Source organism: Kogia breviceps, chromosome 12 (assembly GCF_026419965.1).
Source record: "Kogia breviceps isolate mKogBre1 chromosome 12, mKogBre1 haplotype 1, whole genome shotgun sequence".
Lineage (NCBI taxonomy): Eukaryota > Metazoa > Chordata > Mammalia > Artiodactyla > Physeteridae > Kogia > Kogia breviceps.
Window position 1 is genome coordinate 11,626,622 of NC_081321.1, and position 27,363 is coordinate 11,653,984.

The following is a 27,363-nucleotide window of genomic DNA, read 5'->3' on the forward strand; positions in this document are numbered from 1 at the left end:
ATTTCATCCAAAAATTTGAGGACCCAACAAAAACAAACAAACAAACAAAAAATTAAGGGCTTCCCCGGTGGCGCAGTGGTTGAGAGCCCGCCTGCTGACGCAGGGGACGCGGGTTCATGCCCCGGTCCGGGAAGATCCCACATGCCGCGGAGCGGCTGGGCCCGTGAGCCATGGCCGCGGAGCCTGCGCGTCCGGAGCCTGTGCTCCGCAAAGGGAGAGGCCACAACAGTGAGAGGCTCGCGTACCGCAAAAACAACAACAACAAAAACAAACAAACAAAAATTTGAGGACCACTGCTCTAGAGTCCTCCTAAGTCCTCAAAACAAAAAGTAATTTGAATTTAACTGTCTTGAAAGTTACATAACACTTCTAAAACACCAGCAATGGAGGAATGTTACACAGCACTAGGGGTGGCTGGAGAAAGTACTTTTCTTAAGGGCCTTGTAGACAACCCCGGAGGAGCTGCCTATATAATTGTTAATAAAGATTGAAAAAAAAGTTCTTAGTGTTTGCAGGTTTGGGCAGCCACGGGGAACAACTCTGGTTGTTCAGCTTAAATGTTCTGATACTGAGCATAGTCCAACTGGTTGGACTGCTCGGTGCGTAATCCACATGGGCCGCCACGTTCAGGATCTGAGTGCAGTAGCACCCGCTTTCGCCCCCCGCGTACTCCGCCCGAGAAAAGAAAACCCGCGACTCACCGCGCAAAATTGCTCGCCGGGACTTTGGCGCCAGACGCCGTGCGTAGCGGGCACAGGGCCAGCATCACGTGCTCAAGGAACGCTAATCTCACGCCTGCGCGCTGTCGTCCTTCTGTCTCCACTAAGCCTCTTCTACCTGGAGAACCCGCCTTCCCGCCGATCGTCATTTCCGGCAGACGCTTAGCGTCGTTGGTGTCGTCACTTCCTGCCGGTACCGGTGTGGGTCGTTGCAGCGGGTTCTGCGGGTCTCCCCCTCCTCTACTCTTTTCCCTCCCTCCCTTTCCCTCCCTCGACGGCGGTAGGTCGTCCGTCGCAGACTCCCTGACCCGTCCCTAACCCCTTTCTGACCTCGGGGCTACCGGATTGGCCTTTTCCCGTTTCCCGGCCCAACCCCAGAGTCAGGGCGGGGGCCTTGAGGAGGCGGAGGCGGTGCCACGGAGGAGAGAAAAGACCCGACGACCCTCGGCTCCCCCGCCGGATCGCACGGCTCGCAGCCGCCATGGCAATGAGGCAGACGCCTCTCACCTGCTCGGGCCACACGCGGCCCGTGGTGGATCTGGCCTTCAGTGGCATCACGCCTTACGGCTATTTCCTGATCAGCGCTTGCAAAGGTGAGCAGGGCCGCAGATCGGGCCCCTGACGGCTGGGACTGGGCGGAAAGGGAGTGGGGCCGGCACTCCCCTTTGCCGAGCGGACTGCGGCTCTCGCAGCCTTTGAGGTTAGGGTCCATGGTGGGCTGATGGGTAGAGGAATAGTGTTAGGGTTTCCTCAGCTGACGCCGAGGGGCTTTGCTAAGTAATGCCCCTAACCAAGGTCTCTCATTTTAGCTTAATTGCTATTTCCGGGGAAGCTGAACTGTGCACTTGCTTAGACGCCCCGGCCAGCAGACACCGTAAATAGTCTTTCAAGGATTCGGGGAATGCAGAAACTAGGCCAGGCCTTATTTTATACCTTAGTATACAAAGACTTGCTACTCCTGTTATCTCATAGGATATTGTTTTATTGTATGGAATTTTTCTTTTTCATTTTTCAAATGGAAGGTGAAACTTACTGTTAAGAAGTTTGTCCAAAATAAGACGCAAATCTAGATTGTTCTGACGCAGATCAGTAGTCTTCTCACCTAATTACAAATGCTTCCCAAAGAGAATGTCCAGCTCGGTTCTTCAGTTAATTTATTTCCGGACGTTCCTTAGTGATCCCTGTGAGTGAGAATAGTTAGACAACAAAAGCAGTTTTCCACTTTGTTTTTCAATATGATCATTTTATGTTTGAATCTTAGATTTTAAGTAATCTAAACTTCTAAATCACATGTCTTTTTAAATATCTTTTAGATGGTAAACCTATGCTACGCCAGGGAGATACAGGAGACTGGATTGGAACATTTTTGGGTCATAAGGGTGCTGTTTGGGGTGCAACATTAAATAAGGACGCCACCAAAGCAGCTACAGCAGCTGCAGATTTCACAGCGTAAGTGCCGCCAAAAATGGCCACCTTTGGAGTTGTCTGTGGATTGTGTTCTGAAGTGATCAAAACTTCAATAAAAGTTATTCATGGAATTCTCACTGCCTGCCATATAGAACACATGGTGTTTGATCCCACCAAAATTCCACCCTGATCCTGCCTGCTTCTTTCTCTTAAATGGTTCGCAGAATGTTCAGATACTTAAATGATTAAATTCTGCATGTCTGGATTGGGACCCAGGAATCTGCATTATTAACAGACACTTCAGATAATGAATGTTGGTGGTCATGCTTCCAAATACTGCTCCACATGTGCTGGCTGAGTGGTATCATTAACTCCTATGACTTCTAGTGCTAATGACCCCACGTTTTTAGCCCAATTTCACTCTCATTTTTGTTAGACATATTTAAAACTCCCCAACTCAATTATTCTTCATTTTTAAAGTTTTTTAAGGCTGAAATCGAAATCATTCTTGATTTTTCTCTTCCATCTAGATTATCATCTTCTTTGTTGATTCTACCAGCAGAATGTTTCCTGACCACATGGTTTTTTATGCCTCGGCCACTGCCCTATTAGGTTAGGTCCCTACCACTTGTCCTTTCCCATCTGTTCATCCTCCCTGGTGCTGCCAGTTGTATTCCTGAACACAGATACAAATATCATCATGTCACTTCTCTATCTCATGATCTTCTTGTCTTCCCTATGCTTTGTCAGTGGTCCATGATCTTGGGTGTACATTAGAAGCTTTTAAAATACTCAGATGCATGTATCTAGAAATTCTGATTTAATTGGTCTGGGGGTGCAGTCCCGAACATCAGTTCTTTTCCTTCCTTGAAGTTCTAGGTGATTCTGATGTGCAGCCTTTAACCACTGGCCTAAAGGTTAAATTTCACTTGTTGGCTCTTGAAAATTTGGTCTCATCCTAGTTTATCATCATCTGGCACTGCACGCCATATGCCCCACAGTCTAGTTATACTAATATTGTTGCCAAAATACACCTTACCTATTCTGATTTTTGGCGTTTGCGTATGTTATTAAAGTGATTTGCGGTGACCCACTTTCCCCATCTGAGCATGTGTCATATATAACCTTGGTACCTCTAGTTTCTAATTGTGTTTGTGATTTAGCAGGCACTTAAATGCTTAAACTAAGGAAGGCAATGTCAAGGGCTATTGCACATGTAATACTCTTGAGGCTCTGGAGAGTAAAAGTGGTCTTGTTGATTTTTTTTTTTTTAACAGAATTTCACACTAGGGAGCAATTGTAAATGTGTCTGTTGCTCCTTTGTATTAAGCAAATTAAACCTAAGTTTATTATGAAAAATGAAGGCAGATTGATTGAGGGGTGGATACATGACTATATATTTGTTGAAACTCGTAGACCTCTATATCATGGAGTTAGTTTTATCATATGTAAGTTTTTAAAAATAAAATTTTTTAAATAAGGAGAGGGAGATACAATCCCATGCTTATGTGGGATTAAATTTGAGATGATGAGAGAGCAGTAAGAAAAGTTATAAATGTCAGTATGAACTTTTCTTCTGTGCCTTCAATGAATAGATGTTATTATGTTCATGAATAACCATTGTAAGGCTTTGCATGCTGCCCTCTTGTGAATGTATGAAATTCTGATAAAATAAGGAACTGCTTGGTTTTATGTCGGTCCTTTAATGTCAACAGCTTCAGGTCAAATGTTGCTGTAGATGTCAGCATGTGTGCTTATAATGTGACAGAGACTCCTTTGATTGTTAATTACATGAGGTGAAAAATAGGAAGTAAAAGTGATTCTCAGACGAGGAAGACTTGTGGAGTGTTGGAAGGTGAAGGTGCCCATTCCTTCTTTTTGCTCACACTGTTCCACGTGTTAAACTTCTGGCTCTTACAGTACTTATTGACTTCAGTGTCATTACTTTTTGAGGCCAGGGGCCATGTTTTATATTTTTTTGTATCCCTGATTTGTTCAGTACTTTATGTTTCTCAAATAAATAACTTAAGGAATTTTTCTAAAGTAGAAGGATAAAGAATGGACGAATTATAGATCTTGGTTTTGGTTCTAAGACATTTGTGTCTGCCATGAGTTCAGCTTTTTTTCTTTTTTCTCTTTAACTTCTCCAAAATTTGTTTTTTGCTCAGTCCAGTAGGAACATTTTCATTGGGAATGAACGTCATTGATTTTATAAGAGACAGAAAATTGCAATTAAAAGCTTTAGATTTCAGATATTTGGTAAGTGGATTTAAAAAATGTCATTATTGAAACTAGGTCCCAGTTTGGTGGTAAGTTAATAGTTAATAAAGTGGTATTTTAAGTTAAATATAATTAGGTAATAAATGTAATGAGATCTTAGACACTCTACACATTAGCATTAAAAGAGACAAGCTTTTGAATTGCAATTCTGGACAAATATATTTCTGTTAGTCTCAGTTCTGTGTTATCTGGCCCTAACAATGTTAATTACATGAGCAAAATGCTTTCTCTCCTCCTGCTTGACGGTGGGTCTTGTTCTGATCTTTAAGAGACCTGTGCAAAAGCTTGTTAGGACGGATGCCCATTTCTGTAAAATCCGTGAAGACTCCTGGTTTTTACATTTAGCCAAATTGTAATGCCAGTCCTCTGGAAAAGAATAAAGCGCATTAGATAGAAATTACTGTTCATGTGATAATTACTCTGAAATAGAGAGAGAAAAGGGTGTGAAAAATATGGCAGTTTAACTACTTAAGAGAGTTCTGAAAAGCGTATTCAGGATTTTTTCGTGCTGCCAGAGGCACAGCTATCTTTGTTTAGGTCACTAACAGCATTAATAGCCCAAACCATTCATTTGAGGACATGTCTGTGTATGGGTATTCATTGTTGCTTTTGTGCTTTTGTAACGTTTCAGGTCTCAGGGTCTATGTTTACAAGTGGTTATTAAGAGCATTAATTTTAATGGGGCCATATTGTCTGTGTTTGAACCCAGGCTCCATCCTTTAATAGCTCTGTGACCTTGTGAACTTTATTTAATCTCTCTTTTTTCAGTTTCATCATCTATAAAAATGAGAATAATAATAGTGCCTACCTCTGGTTGTGAATCTTAAATAAGTTGATATGTTTCTAATATTTAGAATATTGCCTAAAATCTAATAACTGTGTAAGTGTTACATGTGTAAGGTAACACTGGTAGCTACCACCCCTACTAGACCAAAATCATGTATTATTTTGGAACTTCTGTGCTAAAGCCATGAAACCTTTTGGTTTCATGCAAGGAAGTTTGAGTAGACTTAAATAACAAGAGGCAATAGTTTTGGGTTTTTTCCCCCTTAGTTAAGGCTCTCAGGTGCCATCATATAGTGAGAAAGATGTAAGCATTTACATTAGCCAGGCCTGAGTTTATGTGCTAGCCATGCTGTGTATTTTCAGTTTGATCATGGGATGCTTCTTAAGTTTTGGTTTAAGAAGTTTCACATCTGTAAAATGAGCGTAAGTCTGATTTTTGTACAATTCAGAGAGATCTTTCTCCGCTTACATGCCTGGAGTGTAGCATAGTGTCAGTTACATAGTAGGTACTCGGTTAATGGACACTGAGTCTTACCCTTCAGTTGCTCTGTGTCTGTCTGCGAGGTGTGGGAGTGTGTGCATTCTTTGTTTATATTCGTCTCTTTAATGACTTGTATGGGGTCTGCTGTTACGGATCTTGACCCAACTAAAGAGCTCCCCCGCTTACCTGACAGTCATAGTTGGCATAAATGATTTTTAGATGATTGTTTTTGTTCCCTCATTCTTAGGTTTCTCAGAAAATTCATTAATTTCATGTTTTATCTAAAGGATAATTTGTTCCTATTTCTTGTGGAGAAAATATATTCAGCAGAGCCGGTCCGTGGGTCAGTTTAGAATGTTAACGTGAGGTAATTCGGGCAGTCGAGTCAGCTGTTGTGTACACTGTCCCTGAAACACCATCCTCTTTATATCTTTTAATTCATTGAGCTAATGTTAGCACTACATCTCCTGGTCCTCTTCTCAGTCCCTCTACTGTCTTCATCTGGAGAGTGCCAAAAGTAAAGAAGATGCCTGTGCTCTGGCCAGAGAGTGCTTAAGTAGATCTAGTACAAGTAAGTGACTAGAACATGCTCTGTCAAGAGTGCCGAACTCAATTTTACTAGTGTTTCTAAATAGGAGGAAAACAACTAGATAGATACATGGGCCTTCTGGATGTTACTATTACCGTCACTCCAGTGCTTTCCTCCTCACCAGTGAGTGGACATGGTCTAAGCAGCATATTAAGATTTTAAGGAGTTTGGGGAAGATGATTGAATATACTTGAAATTAGTATTTCTAAGGACATTGCCCAGAGTTCCTTTGAGACGTGGCATCATATGAACAGGAGATTTCAGGTATATTGGATGTTTTCTTAACACTTTTGACACCTTCTGTTATTGCAGCAGTCTAATCTTTGTGAACTCTTATCACTGATTTCCCTGTGATTAAGGGTAAGCATATGGGGCTTCCCTGGTGGCGCAGTGGTTGAGAATCCGCCTGCCGCTGCAGGAGACACGGGTTCGTGCCCCGGTCCGGGAAGATCCCACGTGCCGCGGAGCGGCTGGGCCCGTGAGCCATGGCCGCTGAGCCTGCGCGTCCGGAGCCTGTGCTCCGCAACGGGAGAGGCCGCAACAGTGAGAGGCCCGCGTACTGCAAAAAAAAAAAAAAAAAGGACTTCTTGTTTTTCATTTCTTGTTTTTCATGTACACGAGAGTAAAGAATAGAGAAAAAAAAAATGGAAAGGTGAAACTGGACTGGTTAAAATGTTTACAGTCTTGCTAAAAGGATATTATGGCTACAGGCTAAAATGAAAGTAAGGATGGATTGGTTCATGAAACTTGTTTTCTTAAAATTTGATATTTTCCATTGTCAAAATTGGATTGTTGTATTGTTTTTACCTTATCATGTAGTTATATAACATTTCAAATATCTAACTTATTTGGTAATTAATTGTCAAAATTACCACGTTTATCTTTTAATTTTACTTTTCGTTTTTAGCAAAGTGTGGGATGCTGTCTCTGGAGATGAATTGATGACCCTGGCTCATAAACACATTGTCAAGACTGTGGATTTTACACAGGTATCAGAAAATGGAATTTGTTTTAGGAAGTTAAATTTCTGTTATTATAGGATATGACAGTGGTTTTATATTTGATTGGTTTGTATATTTGGTTTTCTGGGGGAATATTTGGTGTATATTGACATATATTTGATTTGGCTGTAGATTAAACTGTACACCTTTACAATTGACTGTTGAATAACACAGGTTTAAACTGTCTAGGTCCACTTAACATGGATTTTTTCACTGATAAATACCGCATACTGCAGTATCACATGGTCCACAGTTGTGAAATCTGCGTATGTGGAGGAACTGCCTGTGGGAGGAACCACGTGTACAGAGGGCTGACTATAACTTATACGTGGATTTCGACTGTGTGGAGTGGGTCCCCTGATCCCTTCGTTGTTCAACTCAACTGTATTTCTTCTTAGTTGATCCTATGAGGCTTTTAAGAACCCTGGAACTCTTGTATCAATACTTCAACAATAGCAACAAACATCTGAAAAGCCCAAATAATGTTTCCCAGCCACTTTCAGAAGGGAGAGGGTAAATTTGAGATTATCACAGATGTGCTCCTCAGTCGGCAGCTGGATCGGGGCTGACTAAGAGAAGCCATGTGGAGGCGGTGTGACCTTTGAACTGGGGAGCTTACAGGGCTTTGGCTATTGTGAGAAAGATAAATGCTCTACAGTATTTTCTCAGGAGTAATTGGTCTGTATGCATCTCCTTGTGACATCTGTGAGTCTTATTTGGATTCTGTTTGGTGTTGAAGAAGTTTCAAAGAGATGCAGCTTTTAAAATGGTGGTTAATCTAGTAAGATCTTACTTATGTGTGTTTTCAGGATAGTAATTACTTGTTAACCGGGGGACAGGATAAACTGTTACGCATATATGACTTGAACAAACCTGAAGCAGGTAAGTGTAATTTATATGTATTTGTGGTTTTGTTTTCTTTTAATTTAAGTAACTTTTCCTGATTAAAGGAATTCATATTTAGTACTCAAATTAGGAAAATAAAGATAGTCACAAAGAAAAAAAATTAATATGTAGTCCATTATCCAATATTATTAATTGCTGATAATGTCTTTAGCTTTTGGTTCATGTTTTTCCAGTTCTTTTTTATATGCAGATATCTTTTGAAATATTTATTTATTTACTACATTGTGCTTGTATAGCCTTCCTATAATTTAAAAAATTATCATGGTAAATTTTTATTATGATACTAAGTCTAAAAAGGTGTGTAATAGTATTAACTACCTTTTGGTTAGAAGGAGTGGTTATTATCTGTAGAAGGTGAGAAGAGTAAGAATTCTCAGTGTGTATATATACTTAGACTTTTGAACCACACGGGTATATTAGCTCTTCAGAAGAATTTTAAAAATCTGTAATAATAGTTTTTTCATGTCTTTAAATATTCTGTTCATTCTTTCTCATGACTGTATGGCTCTCTATTCTGTGGGTAAGTGAACTAGCCAATCTCCTATTAGGGCTTATTTGGTTATTTACAAATGTTAAGGATTATAAGCAGTGTTGTGCGCAACACCCTTATAGTTGCATGTACTTGCACGATGGTTTCTGTAGGATACCTACGTAGAAATGGAATTGTTGGGGCAAAAAGGAGGTATGCTTGGAAGCCATTGATAGATACTACCAAAGGGCCCTCCAGTGAAGTATAAAAATGTATCTATAGCTAACCTGTTCTAGCAAACACTGATAACTAGCTTCATCTTTGCCGATTTAATAGAAAAATGATTCTGTCATATTAATGTGCACTTGAAAAATTACTAATGAGATTAAAATACTGTTGAATACCATTTTAATGTATTTCTTCTTTTGTGAACTAAGCACCTGTACATCTTTTTATTACTCGTTTTAAAGTTTCTTTATTGTATTCTCATTAGTCATTTGCTTTTAAATTTTGTCAGTAAGGTTTATGGTATGCACATTTTAAAAAATTGGGTGGTAAAATCTATCATTTCCTTTATGAATTCTCTCATTGCACAGAAGTTGTAAGACATACCTTTTCTTCCCTGGTCAGATATTCACTTCTATTTTGTAGTATTTCAGTGCTTTTCTAGTCACATACTATGTATTTTAAAAGCTACCAAAATATGACAGAAAGAATTTTGTTTTATTTATTATATAGTAGTTGGGTTCTTAAATTTTGTATCTTGGGTATTACTGTTTATTCCTAAGTCAGTAAACTTTAGAAGTTTGTAAGAAAGTCAAAGCTACATTGGAAATTAAACAGTTGTTCTTGAAATATCTTTTCTAAAAGTACTTCTAAGGTGAGGAAACAAACTACCTTTGTGGATTATTGTCCTTTAGCACCTGGTAATTTTTCTCTTCATTCTCTCTAATAACTTTATGCCTAAACATAGCAAACTGCTCTGACCTCACTGAATCAGTGTATCTGTCTGACTCAGCAAGATAGTTCAGGGCTCAGGTAGACAACTTTCATCTTCTTTTACCTTTCTCAAAGCTGCCTTTTGAAAGTGGCTCTTCCAGTGTCTTGCATTGGAAAGAAGGGCAATTAACTGAGCTTTTACTGTCTGTCAGAAACCCGATTAGAGACTTTAGATGATGGCTGCTGTAACGCGTGCATGGTTTTCATCTGTGTCTGATAGCCGTGTCTGTCTGTGTTTTGCATTCAGCTCTTGCTATCCACTCAGACGTCATGCAGCCAGAGAGCAAGTTGGGATCATAGTACTGGTGTAGTGTTGTCTCTTTGGACATATCCACCACTGGCCAGCCTCCAAATTCCCACACACAGAACTTTGGGAATAGAGAGATTGTCGCTTGGGGGAATTTAATGTGAAATACCTCTAGTAACTCTGTATTTTTTTAAAAAGGAAAAAAAAAAGGCAAAAAGAGAAAAGAAACTTTGAATGTATATTCTCATTTGATTCTTATACTCAAATCCAGGGTATAGTAACTATTGTTAATCCAGTTTCTAAGTGAAGAAATGTAGTCTTCAAAAGGTTGTGACTTGCCCAAAGGCAAAGTTGTGTTGAATGGTATTGCCTCCAACTTCTGCTTTTGCCCAGAGATAACAAGTGGTTTGGTTTTGTTTTTTAAGTCTTTGGAAAGTCTCGAACAGAGACAGGTTCCCACCTTTTTGATGCTTTGCTCTGCGAACAGTGGCCTGGAAGAGGGTCCTAGCATTAGTGATAGCACTAGAATTATCTCAGGCTGTCTTGTTCCTGGGTCCATATTCTTAAATTAAATTATGCCACCTTAGTTATTCTTTTATTTCACTGAAGTACAACAGTGCTTTCAAAAGCAGAAAAGTAGGCTGGAGGGAGTGGTGTATTCAGTCCCATCTACATGTATAGTTCTTGGGTTCCTTGTCACGCAGATAAATTTTTGTTTCAGTATAGAAAAACTAAATGTATCCTAGGTAACCATCAAGTTTAAATTGTGGTGGGCTTTGAAAAGTTGCAGTCTAATTTAAAACATAGTTTTCTCTTTACATAGTTCAAATATTGTTTAGTTTTAAAAATCAAATATTAACAAATGTACTTTAAATTGTTTTATCTTAAGAACCTAAGGAAATCAGTGGTCATACTTCTGGTATTAAAAAGGCTCTATGGTGCAGTGAGGATAAACAGATCCTTTCAGCTGATGATAAAACTGTTCGGTAAGTAATTTTTCTTTTAATAATTTAAAGTTTGAAAAATGTTTGACCTTAGAGCTTATATTTGAAAGTTTTTGATAACTACTGTGTAGGAAGAATTGTGTCTGAACATTACAGCTTGGGCTGCGCAGGGGTCACATTTTTCTGAAGCTATCCATTTGCCGTTGTAAACATAGAGCAGAATTCACAAGACAATTAAGACTGCTGACACCTTTATAAGCAGATGCTCATAACCCGGGTCAGTGGGCAGGCTGGCCGTAGGGTGTCCAGTAAACCCCTGAAATTCTATATACAGTTTTGTGAGCTGACACCTAATGTATTTTTCTATGGAAAGATAACTATCAGACTCACAAAAATTGAGTGTAAGAACCATTATTTAGAACAACGCTGAAATTGATTAGATTGGGAGTGTCTTAATAGCACAGTTTTGCTGAATCATTTGGGAAGTATTAGTTTTAAAGTATTAGTTTTGTTTCACCAACAAGCTACCAAATAATTTGATGTTTTACAGGAACCCAAAATTTCTCAGTATCATCTGTGATTTATGAGTTGGAGTAGAGGTTGTTTTCATTATTTCATTGGTTAATCTGCAGATGTAATTTGAGCTGTAAGCGTTTTTCTTAAATGAGTAAATACCTCTTTATTGTCCTCTTTTTTTTTTTTTTTTTTTCTTCAGCCTTTGGGATCATGCTACTATGACAGAAGTGAAATCTCTAAATTTTAATATGTCTGTTAGCAGTATGGAATATATTCCTGAGGGAGAGATATTGGTAATAACTTATGGACGATCTATTGCTTTTCATAGTGCAGTAAGGTATGTCTAAGAAATACCTTCATTTTCTTTTCTGGTAATACAGAGGCAGTTTAAGGTACTTAAAAATGGGAAGGCATATGCTAAGGTATTTAACTCTTTTAAAGGCAAATTTTGGCCTATATTATATAATATGGAGGGAAGTGTTTCCATACCCAATAATAATGAGTTGTTTAAGAATTTGGTATACTTTAATCAGAGGAATTAATCAAATTAATTTCCAGATATTTAGGACATTTATTGGTAAATTCACCAATTTTTAATCAGGATTTTTCTTAAAAGGATCACTAGATTGGTGCTGTAGTTTATATTGTTCATTACTCTATAAAACCTCTATGATCTTGATTCTGCTATTTATTTCACTTTAAAATTTCAGAGAAATTAGTGATTTTTTTTTCTGCTTCCAAGTATGGTATAGACCTAATGATTTTTTTAAAAACAGACTTAATTTTTGTGACTATAAATGTATTAAATGCTGATGTTGAAAATTTGGAAAATACAATTTTTTAAAACCTACAATCCTACAGCCAGAACTTTCGTGGTAGCTATATTTTTTTGGTAGTCTTTTTTCTTCGTGTGTGTGTGTGGGGGGGGGTTTTCTTTAGTTACTAGTACCCTAATGAGTATCATTTTTATTTTTTTATTCTAAAATACTCTTAGCCATTAAAATTCTTTGCAAAGTGTTACTAGGTATTTTGCATCATAGGTTATACTAAGTCATGTATCAGTTCCCCTGTTTTAACACTGCAGTGAGATTTGTGGTACATCTCTTGAATGTTTCTTTACAAGAGAATCCTGTAACAATGACCAGTTCAAAGGTTAGGAATGTCATGGCCGGAGCAGTCTGCAGCCTGCGCGCTGCTTTGTCACCTGCCCCACCCTGCCTGCCACGGCCCTGGGTGGGTGCCTTCCCCACGCCGTGCACTCTGCTCCCAGTGGGTAGATGCACAGAGAAACATGACAACAGAAAATGCTGTTGGAACAGCGGGGATCAGCAGTTTTGCACAGGAAGCTTTGGGAGGTGGTGTTTAGTGTAATCTGCCTGAAGTCGGGACAACGTTGAACAAACACCGTGAGTTTGGTGCTTTGGAAAGCGTGAAGACTGCTAGTGAACTCTGTTCTCCTCTATCCGCAGAAGTAAGTGAGATTAATGAAGCCCTTGCAGAGAAGCCAGGACTTGTCAGTAAATCTTGTTGTGAAGATCAGGACGACACTGAGTAAACCCTTCAGAATTAGATGAACTAATGGGTGAAGAAGCATGTGAGAAATACGTAAAAGCTATTGAGGAGTGAAAATGGAAGCCCTAAATAAACTAGTTTGAAAACAAACGAAACAAAGGGTGGCAGTGTGTTTAAAGTTCTTAGTAAACATGCCACTTACTTGATTTCAATAAGGAATATATCACGTTATACTCTGACCCGCGGTCCTAACCTTTTCTCTAAAGGGCCGTCTACAGAGCTAAGCGTCCCTGAATGCAGAAGGAAAGAGAAGGCAGTCATAATGCAGATGAGCAATTCAGAGTGTAAAAGAGTTCATACACACACAGTGAATTGATGATAATAGTAATGTTATTGATAATAACGATGTTATTGCTCAGAACCATTAAATTGTACAACTATGTTCATTGCTTCTGGATTTGGGCAGCATGCAGCCCTGCTGTAGAACGTTGCCTGAAATGTTGGTGGTGGAGGTTTGCTGGCCTGTTAAATATTCTAACATTTAAGTCAGAAAGTTGCTATTCAGTGATCCTGCGTAAGTCAGCCTGAATTTTCATGCTTTGTAGTGTGTGATGATGGGAGTAGGATGGCAACATTTTGGAGCTGAGATACTCTAATGTTGTGTGTTGGAAGCCTTTCAGGATTTTTAGGGTTAGACTGGCAAAGAGCCGATGTCCAAACTAATTGATATTCCGGTGATGCTGTTGTTATGCACCGATTTTTGTTATATAGCTGTAGTGTCAGATTTAGTTATTGTTTTATAGCCTGATAGTTAAAAACGGATCCATTTTTAGCAGTTCTTTATCTCACAGTATTAAAGGTTTTTCCTGTTGCAGAAACTTATAAATTCTCAGCAGTTGAAAATAATATACAAATAATCCTTTGTATTAATTACTTACTGTAAAAACTTTTCTGTTTACAAAGATAATGCATGCTTGTCCTAGAAAAATTAGACAATGCAGAACTAAACTTTTTTCAAAGCAAAAATCCCAGTATATGAGCCCTATTGTTTTAATTAGCTAGCCCAGTCATTTTCAGGAAGCCATTCACTGCACAAAATGTGGATATCCCTCTATGGAAGTATCTCTTCTGTATTTTGCAGATGAACTTCACTTGGGCATAGTATCCTTCTGAATTTTTTATTTTTTTGCTAATATTATTTAGAGGGGTTTTTTTTAGGTGTTTTTATTTACTCTTTTTTAAAAAATTGAAGGGCTTCCCTGGTGGCACAGTGGTTGAGAATCCGCCTGCCAATGCAGAGGACACGGGTTCGTGCCCCGGTCTGGGAAGATCCCACATGCCACGGAGTGGCTGGGCCCGTGAGCCATGGCCGCTGAGCCTGTGCGTCCGGAGCCTGTGCTCTGCAATGGGAGAGGCCACAACAGTGAGAGGCCCGCGTACCACAAAAAAAAAAAAATTGAAGTGTAATTGATTTACAAGGTTGCGTTAATTTCTGCTGTACAACAAAGTGATTCAGTTATACATATACATACATTTTCTTTATATTCTTTTCCATGATGGTTTATCACAGAATATTGAATATAATCCCCTGTGCTCTACAGTAGACCTTGTTGTTGTCCATTCTCTATATAATAATTTGCATCTGCTAATCCCAGACTCCCACCCTATCCCTCCCTCCCCGCCCCGCAACCACCAATCTGTGCTGTGTCTGTGAGTTTGTTTCTGTTTCATAATTTCATTTGTGTCATATTTTAGATTCCATATGTAAGCGATATCATATGGTATTTGTCTTTCTCTTTCTGACTTACTTAGTATGATAATCTCTAGGTCCATCCATGTAGCTGCAAATAGCATCATTTCATTCTTTTGTATGGCTGAGTAGTATTCCACTGTATATATGTACCACATCTTCTTTATCCATTCATCTGTCGATGGGCATTTAGGTTGTTTCCTTGTCTCGGCTATTGTGAATAGTGCTGCTATGAACATAGGGGTGCATGTAGCTTTTTGAATTATAGTTTTGTCTGGATATATGCCCAAGAGTGAGATTGCTGGATCATATGGCAACTGTATTTTTAGTTTTTTAAGGAACCTCCACACTGTTTTCCATAGTGACTGCACCAAGTTACATTCCCACCAACAGTGCAGGAGGGTTCCCTTTTTTTGCACACCTGGAGGGTTTTGTTTTGTTTTTTTTAACATCACTGTGTTTGACCAAATGAATATTGGATTATTCCTTGAGTTTCAGAGTTTAGGAACAGTTTAAATGTGTAATTGTTTCCTTATATTATTTATTAAATATTAAAAATTTATAAATATTATCTAAATTTTTTTCTAGTTTGGACCCAATTAAGTCTTTTGAAGCTCCTGCAACCATCAATTCCGCATCTCTTCATCCTGAGAAAGAATTTCTTGTTGCAGGGGGTGAAGATTTTAAACTTTATAAGTATGATTATAATAGTGGAGAAGAATTAGGTGAGTTGTCCTCTTTTTCTTAAAATGATGTAGGTACCTTGATCAAATGTTAGGTTTCAGCGATTAACACCTCAGCCAATTTTTTAGCTGCTACTTTGCTTTTAGCTGTCTTGCTTTACTGTCCAATGAACTTGTTAGAATTATACACAAAGAATAAAAGACAATGTTATGTTTTGTTTCTTTGGGAAAACATGGATTTGGGTTGGGTAAATCAAACCTTGGTGAATAGACTAAATAGAATCTATTTTAATTGTTTATGGTTCATCCTTTATTGCTTGAATGTAAGTGACTTAAAAAAATTTTATTTATTTTTGGCTGCACTGGGTCTTCGTTGCTGTGCATGGGCTTTCTCTAGTTGCGGTGAGCAGGGGCTACTCTTCGTTGTGGTGCGCGGGCTTCTCATTGCAGTGGCTTTTCTTGTTGCGGAGCACGGGCTCAGTAGTTGCAGCGTGTGGGCTCTAGGGCATGCAGGCTTCAGTAGTTGTATCACTTGAGCTCAGTAGTTGTGGCTCATGGCTCTAGAGTGCAGGCTCAGTAGTTGTGCACAGGCTTAGTTGCTCCACAGTGTGTGGGATCTTCCTGGACCAGGGATTGAACCCATGTCCCCTGCATTGCTAGGCGGATTCTTAACCACTGTGCCACCAGGGAAGTCCCTATAAGTGACTTTGAGATAAGAGATTCTTCTCCATTGTTCTTATTTAATGTCACTTTTCAAAGTGTTAGAATGTTTTGGTCACATGTTTTATGCTCTGAAAAAGAGAAGTAAATTATTTGCCTGGTATCTGAGGTCACAATTAGTGAATACTGAACCTTGGACCCAGACATTCTTATTTCAAAATCTCATATTCTTTCTAGTCTCATGATAATTTTTTACACTCATGGTAACATGATCATGATATTCTCTGGGGGAAGCTAGTGCGTGAGTGTCCTTGAGTTGAATAGACATGGAGACAGAACAGGATCACTGGTCTAATAAACAGCTTTGAAAACTGATAAGGTGATAAGGCATTAGAAAGTAAACGAGAAAAGTTCATAACTAAGGATATGCCTTAAACAGAACAATACCACTACTAATCTGTACACTTTCTCTTTAAACTCCATATAGGATCAGCATTGATCCTGTATCTTCATGTTCTGTGTGACAGAGCCACTAGTGGACTCTAGGTAGAAGGCTGGGAAATGGAGAGGCAGAGTGTGTAAAAGAGCTCCATCTGGTGGCTCTCTATAGTCACAATAAGAATTGGTTCCCTAGTAAACAGACAGTGAGTTTGGGATTTGGAAATGGGGATTGAATTCACAGACTTTAGATCTGCTTCCTGTAGATTTTAGAGGGGTTTTCATTTACTCCCTTTATTTTTATTGGGAAATGACACCTCAGTTTTTTGTATTTTTTTTTAGAGACAGTCTGAAACCATAGTGTGTGCTAGGATTGCAAAGGAGTAATCTTACAGAGCTACGGTAGACAGGCTGAACCAGTTTGTGATGAGAGCCACTTTATTTTTAATTAGGTATAGTTCTTTGACTTTGCCCTCATGAATTTCACATCTTCCCAATAATGTAGACAATATTTTCTCTAGTGTATCAATACTTAAATGTCATGTTTAAGTATTAAATTATCTAAAAGCCCTTCTCTTCTTTTTCAGAATCCTACAAAGGACACTTTGGTCCCATTCACTGTGTGAGGTTTAGTCCTGATGGAGAACTCTATGCTAGTGGTTCTGAAGATGGAACGCTGAGACTATGGCAGACTGTGGTAGGAAAAACATACGGCCTTTGGAAATGCGTGCTTCCTGGTAAGAATTTTTATTCATGATTTTGTATCATTTTGCACTGTTAATTTTGTTTCAGTATTTCTGTCTTTATATATTTTAAAGTATATAATGTGGTTACAGCAAAGAGAAGCCTGTCTTTATATATTTTAAAGTATATAATGTGGTTACAGCAAAGAGAAGCCTGTGACTAATAAATCATCCACTGTGTTCTTTGGTTTAAATTTTTTTGTTGTGCAATATATTCCTAAATATGTTCCTAAATTTTTACCCTACATCATTTGGTGAATGGAATACTCCTAATTCAAAATATGCTAGAGGACAGTATAAATAACTTATAAGTAAATGTATTTAATCTCTGAATAATACTACTTAGTGATTCTTACTAGTTTAGTAGACATGTTTTTAATAAAAATACTTAGTTATTGATCCCAGAGTAGTTGTAGTACGGATCTAAAAGTATGAATCTAAAAGACATACTTCTTTAGAATCACAATTATTAAGAAAGCTGTTCCTTTTATGTTTTGTAGCTCATCGCTTGGCATAGTCTAGGCGTACTTGTCTTGCTTGTTAAATGCTAGAAATTGCTAGTGATATTATAACTCACATAATCATCATTGCTTTTATTTTCATAGAAGAAGATAGTGGTGAGCTGGCAAAGCCAAAGATCAGTTTTCCAGAGACAGCGGAAGAGGAGCTAGAAGAAATTGCTTCAGAGAATTCAGATTCCATCTATAGCTCAACTCCTGAAGTTAAGGTCTGAGCAGCAGGCAGATGTACACAACTTATGGACTAAAACAAACAGAGAAAAGCATCAGCCTCCAGAGTTACTCTCTGCTTAAGGCAAACATGAGCAGTACATAATGAGGAATATGAATTAGCTCCAGTGCTGGAACTAACCAATAGGTGATACCTGTAAGTGAAAACACAGGAGTATCAGCTGAAGGCAGATGGAGTTATACTCTTGTAGTACGATAGTCTGTTGTCTTTTAAATGAATATGTGCAAACCAACATCCAATTTCTCTTATTACAGGTAGATTTCTTGTAGCTGTTTATGTTATTATCAAGAGGGAAAATATATTGGTCTATTTTTCTGACTTTTCCCTTAAAGCAGAAAGCCATTTTTTTTGCTTTAGTTATAAAGAAGAGGGGGAATACATGATAAAGTAACTGGTTTGATTTCTCTTTCATTGTACACTGCTTCTGAACATCTAATTGTTTTTAGTTGTCTAAATAAATTGCCTCTAAAACAAAACTGTGTTTGTTTCTTGGGAAGCATTGATAGGTTTGAGTTTTATAAATGGAAATTGCCAGAAAGTTTTTCTACATCATAACTGTATCAAAAGACAACCCGGTTAAAGATTCTGTAATGAGGGGCTTCCCTGGTGGCGCAGTGGTTGAGAGTCCGCCTGCTGATGCAGGGGACGCGGGTTCGTGCCCCGGTCCGGGAAGATCCCACGTGCCGCGGAGCGGCTGGGCCCGTGAGCCGTGGCCGCTGGGCCTGCGCGTCCGGAGCCTGTGCTCCGCAACGGGAGAGGCCACAACAGTGAGAGGCCCGCGTACTGCAAAAAAAAAAAAAAAAAAAAGATTCTGTAATGAACATAAATTGTTTCCTGATTTTGAAATTCAGTTACTCGTACTGGATTTTTGAAATTTTTATGTGCTTTGGTAGGGTTGTATATACCTTTCTTCCTCCTAGATTGGATAGCGATACTTGACCTGCCTTTTAAAAAAAACTTTCAGAATAATGACTTATTTAAATAATACTTGCTGGTTAAAAGAAAAAAAAAAAAGCAATTCAGAAATAGCAGAAAGATATCAGAAAAATCACTCAAAATCCCACTACCCCCAAAAAATCTATTAAGATTGAGTGAACATTAACACACATGAGTGTACCTCTGAATGTGTATATGCAGATAGGAAAGATTTTATAAAAATGGGGTAATTGTAGACCTGCAATGTTTGTTTTCCTTTATCCTTTTAAGTTCAGGTGGTATTCAGAAAGCCTTTTTTTTGTTTTTTACCAACCTTTTAATAAAATGAATCAACTGAGTTTAGATTTGTGATACATTTACTTTTTAATATGGAAGGAATATTGAACTAGTAGTTTGGAAATACTTTAGAGAAATGAATAACGTCTCTGCCAAATTGCTTTTTCTCTTGTCTTGTGAATGACCCTTGATAACTTTCCTTAAAAGGAATAACCAACCAAAAAATAAGTTTTTGAGGATTTCTGGTAAACTGGTAGAAAGCACAGTAGGCTGTGACTGCCTTAGAGGGCCAAGAGAGGTGTGTCATGGGGAGAGCCAACTGGTAATTCACACAGGGTCTCACAGCGCGAGGGTATTTTCTTGTCAACTTGCTACATGCCTGGTTCTCTGCAGCAGCAGCAGTATTGCCAGTGTACCACAGACTCTAATCCTAGTCTGACTTACCTTAAATACAGTTGAGATTTATATGCAACAGATTGGCATTTTGAAATTGCTTGGTATTTATAAAGTTTATGACCGAAGGAAGTTTCTTCTATTCAGGTTTCATAAAAGTCAAAAGAAAATACAGATGCATACTTACACCATCACTGGGTGGCATATAGCTTGAAATCTGTCAAAGTTGTTTTAAGTTTATGAGTTGAAGAATTGCAGGCCATGGAGCTCTGTCATACCATAGCTTACACCTGTGTGATTAGCGAGTTCATGTTGGTCAGATCTCTGGTTGACCGTATTGTATTAATTGTCAAGTTCTTAGGTTTTTAGATTCTGGTTACCCAGTCAAGTCATTTTAGGTTTTGGCTTTTGCCGGATTAATATGAGTTGCTTATGATCGTTAGCTAAAATCAAGGTGTTGGCAGAGCTGCATTCCTTTCTGGAAACTCTAGGAGAGAATCTGTTTCCTTTTTTCAGCTTCCAGAGGCCACTGGCATTCCTTGGCTCGTGGTCCCTTTCTCCGTCTTCAAAGCTGGCAACATAGCATCTTCAAATCTCTGAGTCTCCTGCCACCCTCTTTAACTTTTTTTTTTTTTTTTTTTTTGCGGTACGCGGGCCTCTCACTGCTGTGGCCTCTCCCGTTGCGGAGCACAGGCTCCGGACGCGCAGGCTCAGCGGCCATGGCTCACGGGCCCAGCCGCTCCGCGGCATGTGGGATCTTCCCGGACCGGGGCATGAACCCGTGTCCCCTGCTTTGGCAGGTGGACTCTCCACCAGTGTGCCACCAGGGAAGCCCCTCTTTAACTTATTAAAAGGACACTTGTGATTACATTGGACCCACCTGGATAAACTCATCAGTTCAAGATCCTTAACTTACTACCATCTGTAAAGTCCCTTTTGTCATGTAAGGCAACATTCACAGGTTCCAGGGATGAGGATATGGACATCTTTGGAGGGCCGTTAGTCTGTTTACCAGACCTTCTAATGGTAGAGTCCTATAGTAGAAATTTAGCAAAAAGTTCAAGTATATATTTACGAAAATTGCATTTGTCAAAGTCTCAAGTGTCCTGTGTGTTTCTAACCCAGTGGTCACTTTTCTATTCTCATCTTACTAAACCTTCAGCAGCATTCAATAGTTGTCTACTTCCTTGTTTTTGAAATACTTTATTTTTTTCACTTCTCTGCAACTTCTACCACATTCCTGGTTTTACTGAAGTCTTTCTGACTGCTTCGGAATTTGCCAATTCCTCCTTTTCTGCTTCAGGTCTGGTCTATACTTTCTAGCTCTGCTCTCCAAAGGGAAAACTCATTGTGGGATTCAGTGTTTTCTGAAGTCTTTCAAATTCATATATCCAGTCTGCTGCCCTGAGCACCAGAGTTTAATGGCATAGTTGATGTTCTACCTTAACCTTTAGTAAGCATCTCAGACTTACCTGTGGAAAACAAATCTTAATTTCTCAACCAAACCTATTTCCCCCTCTACTTGCTACCCATTCTGATAATGGGCACTGCCTAAAAAAGACAAAGTCCTTGAGTCTGTTCTCTTACCCCTATTTTTAGTCTATATGTAAGTCCTGTGGGTTCTCCTGAGTCTGTACCTGCCTCATGTCCACTGTTACCACCCTAGGCCAGGTTCCCTCTGTTTCTCACATAGACTGCTGCAGTGCCTTCCTAACTGTTCCCTTTTGCCCCTACTCCCCCACCTTGCCCTCATACCATCCATTTTCTACACAGTAGGACAGGTAATTGCTTTAGGACTTGGAAGAGGCTGAGTGACTGTCTTGCTTAAATCCATAGTGTCTCCCTGTTATGCCATGTTTTTACTGTACTGTTTTCTGACTCCTCCTACCTCTATGACTTCATTTTTCCCTTGCTTGTACTGCTCTAGCCTCCATGGCTTCATTTCACAAGGCCTTTTCACTTGGCTTGCTATTTTTGCTACTTGAGCCACTCTTCCTTAAATATATGCACGGCTGACCCTTTCTTGTGATTCAGGTCTCAAGTCCTGTGACCCTCTTGTCACTCGCTATTTTGCCCCATTTTATTCAGAGTTCTTACCAGTCTGAAACTACCTCGTATATTTTTTTGTCTTCACCGATATTGCTTTGCTTAGAAAGGTGGCCGGTACATCGTAAGTGCTCAATAGATGTTGAAACAAGTCCCTAAATGAGCACCGGATCTTACCAGACCAGTAAGATGATTTCTCAGTTATTCAGCAGACCATCCTCTCCACTGAAGAGTCAGACATGGCTGGAACCTACTCAAAGCACTTGCCTCTCCAGTGAATTCAGGTACAGCTTCATCGGACTTGAGATCCAATAACCTAGGAGGACTTCAGCTAGTGTGATACAGTCTCCCGATCTCCACCCTGCTTCCCCTTCCATTCTTCCTCTGGCGCTTCCTCTGTATGTCCTAATGTCGTGGTAGCTCAAATCCTGCCTAAGTTTTAGTGATTCACCCTATGAATCATTGCATCTCCGTGTCATCTAGAGGTTTCTTCTAAGAAACCAGGAGTGAGTGCAGTCAATTCTCTTGAGAATTTTTCATGTCAGTAAAGTTCAACACATTCGTTTTAATGTCTACAAAATAGTAAAGATGTACCGTAATAACTTAAAGGTTACATGTTTTAATAGTTCAAGTTCAATGGGATGATTAATTTAGCTGCCTGTTTTTGAGACCAATGTGGAGGCAACAAAATGGGAATTGAAAATGCAGACCAAGGGAAAATACTTCTCTTGTGGGAACCTTATGTTTTACACCCGAATATTTTCAGACAAACAGTGATTCTGCTGAGTTACATGTGGGTCTCACACTAGGGGGATTCCTGAAGAAAAAGAATTACTGGAGCCAGAACATTTTCAGATAGGCTTAGCTTCTCTTTGCTTAGCTATAGGAACTCACAATTGCCAGTGTGACAGTGTCACCTGGATCAGTGGGACTTTAAAATCAACAGAGTTCTTGAAGAAACAGATTTGCCTGTGGAAACAAGGCCGGAGTATGCATCTAAATGATAGCTAATGAACAGTAACCATACTTTATGGGTTGAATCACTTTATATAATTAATGAGAGAATGGAACTTGGTCAAGTGGAAAGTAACTGGTTAAAGTTTACAGATGTGTGTAGAAATTGTATTTATTAAGTGCCTTATGTTAGATTTTCTGCTTGGTTTTAAAATACTGTTACTTTTTAATCTCTCCAATAACCCAGTGGAGATAGGTAGTATCTCCATTATACATATGGGAAACTATTTCAGAGGTTAAATGACTTGTCTAATGAGTTTGGCTTCAAAGAAATAGTTGGAACAGTAAGTGTGTGGTCTGTAGGTGATATTGCCTGGGTTTGAACAGATTTGGTGGGGAGGGATCAAATAATTGATGGAATGGGTTTAACTCATACGAAGCACTTAATTTTAGCTAGTGTTATGTATTTATCAGTGATTCCCCGACTTTGGGATTTGGTAGAAAAATAGATTTAAAAGGCAGGGGTGGTTAGGTGGGGGTTGGTGGCAAGACTGAGTGGTCTGCCTCTAATTTTGCCAAGTGAGGCTATGGAAACATCTACCAGCACAATATTCATGAAAGAAAGGTCATTTTAAAATCCAAGTTGGTAGTGAAGGGCGTAGTGTCAGGACTGTTCTTTAAATTGAATAAAACTTCATAAGAGACTCAGTATAATTCTAATTTTTCTTATTTCACCATGAAGTAGGAACTAGATGTTCTAGAAGTCTCTCTGCAGTTCTGAAATATTTTGATTCTAATATTCATACTCTCCCCTAGTCCTCCCTGTTTCTACATATTCCCCCCATCCGATTTAGAAATACTGTTGACAATCCATAATCTAAGTGAATTTTTACCTAAGGAACCTGTGAATGACTGCTCTAAGAAATCATAAAGACTACAGTCGAATAAAATTGGACTTGTTAAAACAGTGGGCACTATAAGAAAGTAGCAGAAACAGTAATATACGATCATTCATCTAACAAATACTGTTGTAGTGGGCCATGGGCGTATGACCAAGCGAACACAAGTATTGGGTTGGCCAAAAAGTGCCTTCGGTTCTTAAGTAAAAATAAAAGACACAGTCTTCGTTTTCACCAAGAACTTCATTGAACGACTTATTCACCCTTTTGTTCCACTACCTCCTGCCATTTTTCAGGCAACTTTGTAATTCCATCTTCCCAAAACTTTTTATCTTTTTGAGCAAAGAACTGTTCCAGGTGCCTTTTACAGTCTTCCAGGGAATTGGAGTTTTTTCCATTAAGAGAATTTTGTAAAGGCCGAAATAAATGGAAATCCGAAGACGCAACATCTGGTGAATACGGCAGATGAATCAGAACTCAGCCAAGCTGTAACAGTTTTTGCCTGATCATCAGAGAAACATGCGGTCTTGCATTATCCTGGTGGAAGATTATGCGTTTTCTGTTGACTAATTCTGGATGCTTTTCGTCGAGTGCTGCTTTAAGTTGGTCTAACTGGGAGCAGTACTTGTTGGAATTAATCGTTTGGTTTTCTGGAAGCAGCTCATAATAGAGGGCTCCCTTCCAATCCCACCATATATGCAATATCACCTTCTTTGGATGGAGACCGGCCTTTGGTGTGGTTGGTGGTGTTTCATTTCACTTGCCCCACGATCTCTTCCGTTCCACATCATTGTACAGTATCCACTTTTCATCGCCTGTCACAATTTGTTTTAAAAACGGAACATTTTCATTATGTTTAAGTAGAGAATCGCATGCAGAAATACGGTCAAGAAGGGTTTTTTTTTTGGCTAAACTTACATGGAAACTAAACATCAAAGTGATCGACATAACCAAGCGGGTGCAAATGATTTTCAATGCTTGATTTGGATATTTTGAGTATGCCGGCTATCTCCCACATGGTATAACGTTGATTGTTCTCAGTTAATGTCTCGATTTGATCACTATCAATTTCAACTGGTCTACCCGACTGTGGAGCATAGACCAGGGAGAAATTCACAAACTACTTTTGACACGTCCCATCAGTCACAGCACCTTCTCCACACACTGCACAAATCTTTTTTTTGCATTTCAGTTGCATTTTACCTTTCTTGAAATAATAAAGCATATTATGCCGAAAATGTTGCTTTTTTTCTTCCATCTTCAGTATTAAAAGGGGTATACAAAAATTCACCAATTTTGATGTCTTTTAAAATGCATGCTGATAGGACAGCTGTCACATACAATCTAAAAAAATTGTGTTTCTTTAAAATTAATTAATTAATTTTGGCTGCGTTGGGTCTTTGTTGCTGTGCGCGGGCTTTCTCTAGTTGCGGCGAGCGGGGATTACTCTGTTGCAGTGTGCGGGCTCTAGGTGCGCAGGCTTCAGTAGTTGTGGCATGCAGGCTTAGTAGTTGTGGCTCACGGGCTCTAGAGCGCAGGCTCAGTAGTTGTGGTGCACGGGCTTAGTTGCTCCACGGCATGTGGGATCTTCCCGTACCAGGGCTTGCACTCATGTCCCCTGCATTGGCAGGCAGATTCTTAACCACTGCGCCACCAGGGAAGTCCTACAAAATTGTTTTGCATGAAGTGAAAGACAACTAAGTGCTATTAGAGCCATCTTACGGAAAAAACTGAAAGAACATTTTGGCCAACCCAATAGTTCATGCCCTTTGGCCTTTAATTTCTAGATTCTTCCTGTCTCCCAGGCCAGGTATGTTCTTGAGGTTTCAAGATAAATATGACATATTCTTAGAGCTTTAATTTTCACTGAAGGAGAAGTGGGGATGGGAAGATAAGTAATTTATCCGGTAACTTTTTATTTAAGAACATATCCACAAAAAGGAATGGCATGCAAAATAGGTTAAAAGAATACAATAAAGAGTTTTACTCTTGTAAGAGCCAGTTTGGTCTTTAGCTCCAGATTGTGTGCACAGTTTCTCGACTTCTAGGTTGGTGATTCTTTGCATTTAGCTTGCATAAACATCTGAGGGAATCTGTTAAGAATACAGATTCCAAGGTCCTAGAGATTCTGATTCAGTAGGGCTGTGGTGAAGCCTAGAATCTTTTTCAGGAAAAAAACTTTGGGGAGATTCCAATGTAGTAGTAGTTCAAAGAGCTGAGAGGCCTTACCTTAAGGATGGATACTTCAGAAGTTTCAGAAAGCAATAAAGGGACTTCCCCGGTGGCGCAGTGGCTGAGAGTCCGCCTGCCGATGCAGGGGACACGGGTTCGTGCCCCGGCCCAGGAAGGCTGGGCCCGTGAGACATGGCCGCTGAGCCTGCGCGTCCGGAGCCTGCACTCCGCAAAGGGAGAGGCCACAACAGTGAGAGGCCCGCGTACCGCAAAAAAAAAAAAAAAGAAAGCAATAAATTTAAAAGGGAAGTCCACAAAGTGAAACTTAGCAACATTTCTTCATTAAAAAAAAAACCTCACTTTTTGCATTCCATCCCTAGTGTCTCTGAATGCTGCCAATTTGACATACGTTCAAACTGCAGAGATTAATTCCAGATTAGTACTGTGCAACAGGCCAGTTTTAGAAAAAGTCCTTGAGAAATTCTTGTCAGATATATTGCAAAAATGTTTGCTAGAGGAGGCTGTCCTGATTCTGGTTTTCCAACTAAGTTAGGATCTCACAGCTTTTTTTTTTTTTTTTTTTTTTTTTTTTGCGGTACGCGGGCCTCTCACTGCTGTGGCCTCTCCCGTTGCGGAGCACAGGCTCCGGACGCGCAGGCTCAGAGGCCATGGCTCATGGGCCCAGCCGCTCCTTGGCATGTGGGATCTTCCCGGACCGGGGCACGAACCCGCGACCCCTGCATCGGCAGGCGGACTCTCAACCACTGCGCCACCAGGGAAGCCCTCACAGCTTTTTTTGGTTTGTTTTAATACATTTACATTATCCATGAATATGCGTAATGAATGGCTTGGAATCTGGCTTAGAGTTGTTATCTGCCTCTAAAAAATAGAATTCCATTTATTGTCTTTGTATCTTTTAGGGATTTCAGGCCTCTGCAGCCAAAGATCACCAGGAATAAATTTGGGTTTACTGACTTGCTGCAATAAGGGAGAATACTCACCAGGGGAACTGTGAGGTGTCTCAGTTAGAGGGTGTCAGAAATGACATAGGATTTGGGCTTGCGTTTGGTGATTTGGGGAGAGTTCAAGGAAGTGGGCCATTGCTCTGCATTGATGCTGGCAGGAAGGGGTGATAATTCCGACAGGGCATTTTAATTCTTATCTAAAATACAAGAAGAATGGGGTGAGGCTAAAACTGACAAGTAAAGAAGTGACAGTCACTTACAACAGCCAGGATTAGGGGGCTGTTTGGTCATTTTTGTGGTTTGGACAATGTTCATTTTTTGTGTTCAGATGTGATTACAAGGGGTCTTGTTTTTGTTGATTTATCAGCGGCACAATGGCCTTGGCTGATGTTGGTGTTCTGTGAAATTGTTTTATGTTCTCCCGGGGAACACGGAGGTCTAGCTGTGAATGCTAGGCCAGCTCGGGGCTTTCAGGGTGAAGATAGAAATAGGTAAAATGCTATTATATAAATGAATGGGATGTAGACACTTTCAAAATGTTTGGCAATGGCTTTGTGCTGACAAGGCTGAGAGGCAGCTACGTGTGGGGGGAAAAGACTGGGATTACCTTTCCTATGTAGCCTATAATTGCTGTGTGAAGCTGACAGTAACACTCGTAGCTTCCATTTGTTGAGCACCTACTATGTGCCATGATGTATGTTGTACTAGATGCTTTACACATGTAGAGCACCTTTGCAAGCCAAATCTATTTTGAACACCCCTAGTTTACAGGCAGTAACATTCCTGGAACCAGCTAGTCATTAGGTGGAATTGCTGGTGTATTGAGTTGGACCCGTTTGGAG

The 27,363-nt window shown here is 39.6% G+C and overlaps 1 protein-coding gene, 1 long non-coding RNA gene, 1 other non-coding gene and 1 pseudogene across 6 annotated transcripts in view; 3 read left to right on the forward strand and 1 right to left on the reverse strand.

The window, feature by feature from the left end:
- Positions 1–911, reverse strand: part of LOC131766201 (uncharacterized) — a 60,263-nt gene extending 59,352 nt beyond the window's left edge. For all 4 annotated transcript variants that reach the window (XR_010835772.1, XR_010835770.1, XR_009338430.2 and 1 more), the window contains exon 1: positions 702–911. This is a non-coding gene — a long non-coding RNA (uncharacterized lncRNA). The remainder of the gene's footprint in view (positions 1–701) is intronic.
- On the forward strand, positions 836–18,347 carry STRAP (serine/threonine kinase receptor associated protein). The gene is made up of 9 exons (XM_059080294.2): positions 836–1,312; positions 2,033–2,168; positions 7,170–7,251; positions 8,073–8,145; positions 10,774–10,870; positions 11,544–11,681; positions 15,195–15,331; positions 16,975–17,124; positions 17,736–18,347. Exons 1-9 carry the CDS (start codon positions 1,201–1,203, stop codon positions 17,861–17,863), a joined length of 1,053 nt encoding a protein of 350 aa, XP_058936277.1. The 5' UTR covers positions 836–1,200; the 3' UTR covers positions 17,864–18,347.
- LOC131767512 (small nucleolar RNA SNORA23) lies at positions 9,820–10,003 on the forward strand. Its single transcript, XR_009338721.1, has one exon. It is a non-coding gene; the product is annotated as a small nucleolar RNA SNORA23 (small nucleolar RNA).
- LOC131766254 (glycine cleavage system H protein, mitochondrial-like) lies at positions 12,408–14,308 on the forward strand (annotated as a pseudogene).
- Positions 18,348–27,363: the final 9,016 nt, after the last annotated feature.

Coding starts and splice junctions, on each gene's coding strand:
- STRAP (XM_059080294.2), top strand. CDS start 1,201: ATGGCAATGAGGCAGACGCCTCTCACCTGCTCGGGCCACACGCGGCCC. Junction 1,313..2,032: donor CCTGATCAGCGCTTGCAAAG/GTGAGCAGGGCC, acceptor AATATCTTTTAG/ATGGTAAACCTATGCTACGC. Junction 8,146..10,773: donor CTTGAACAAACCTGAAGCAG/GTAAGTGTAATT, acceptor TTTTATCTTAAG/AACCTAAGGAAATCAGTGGT.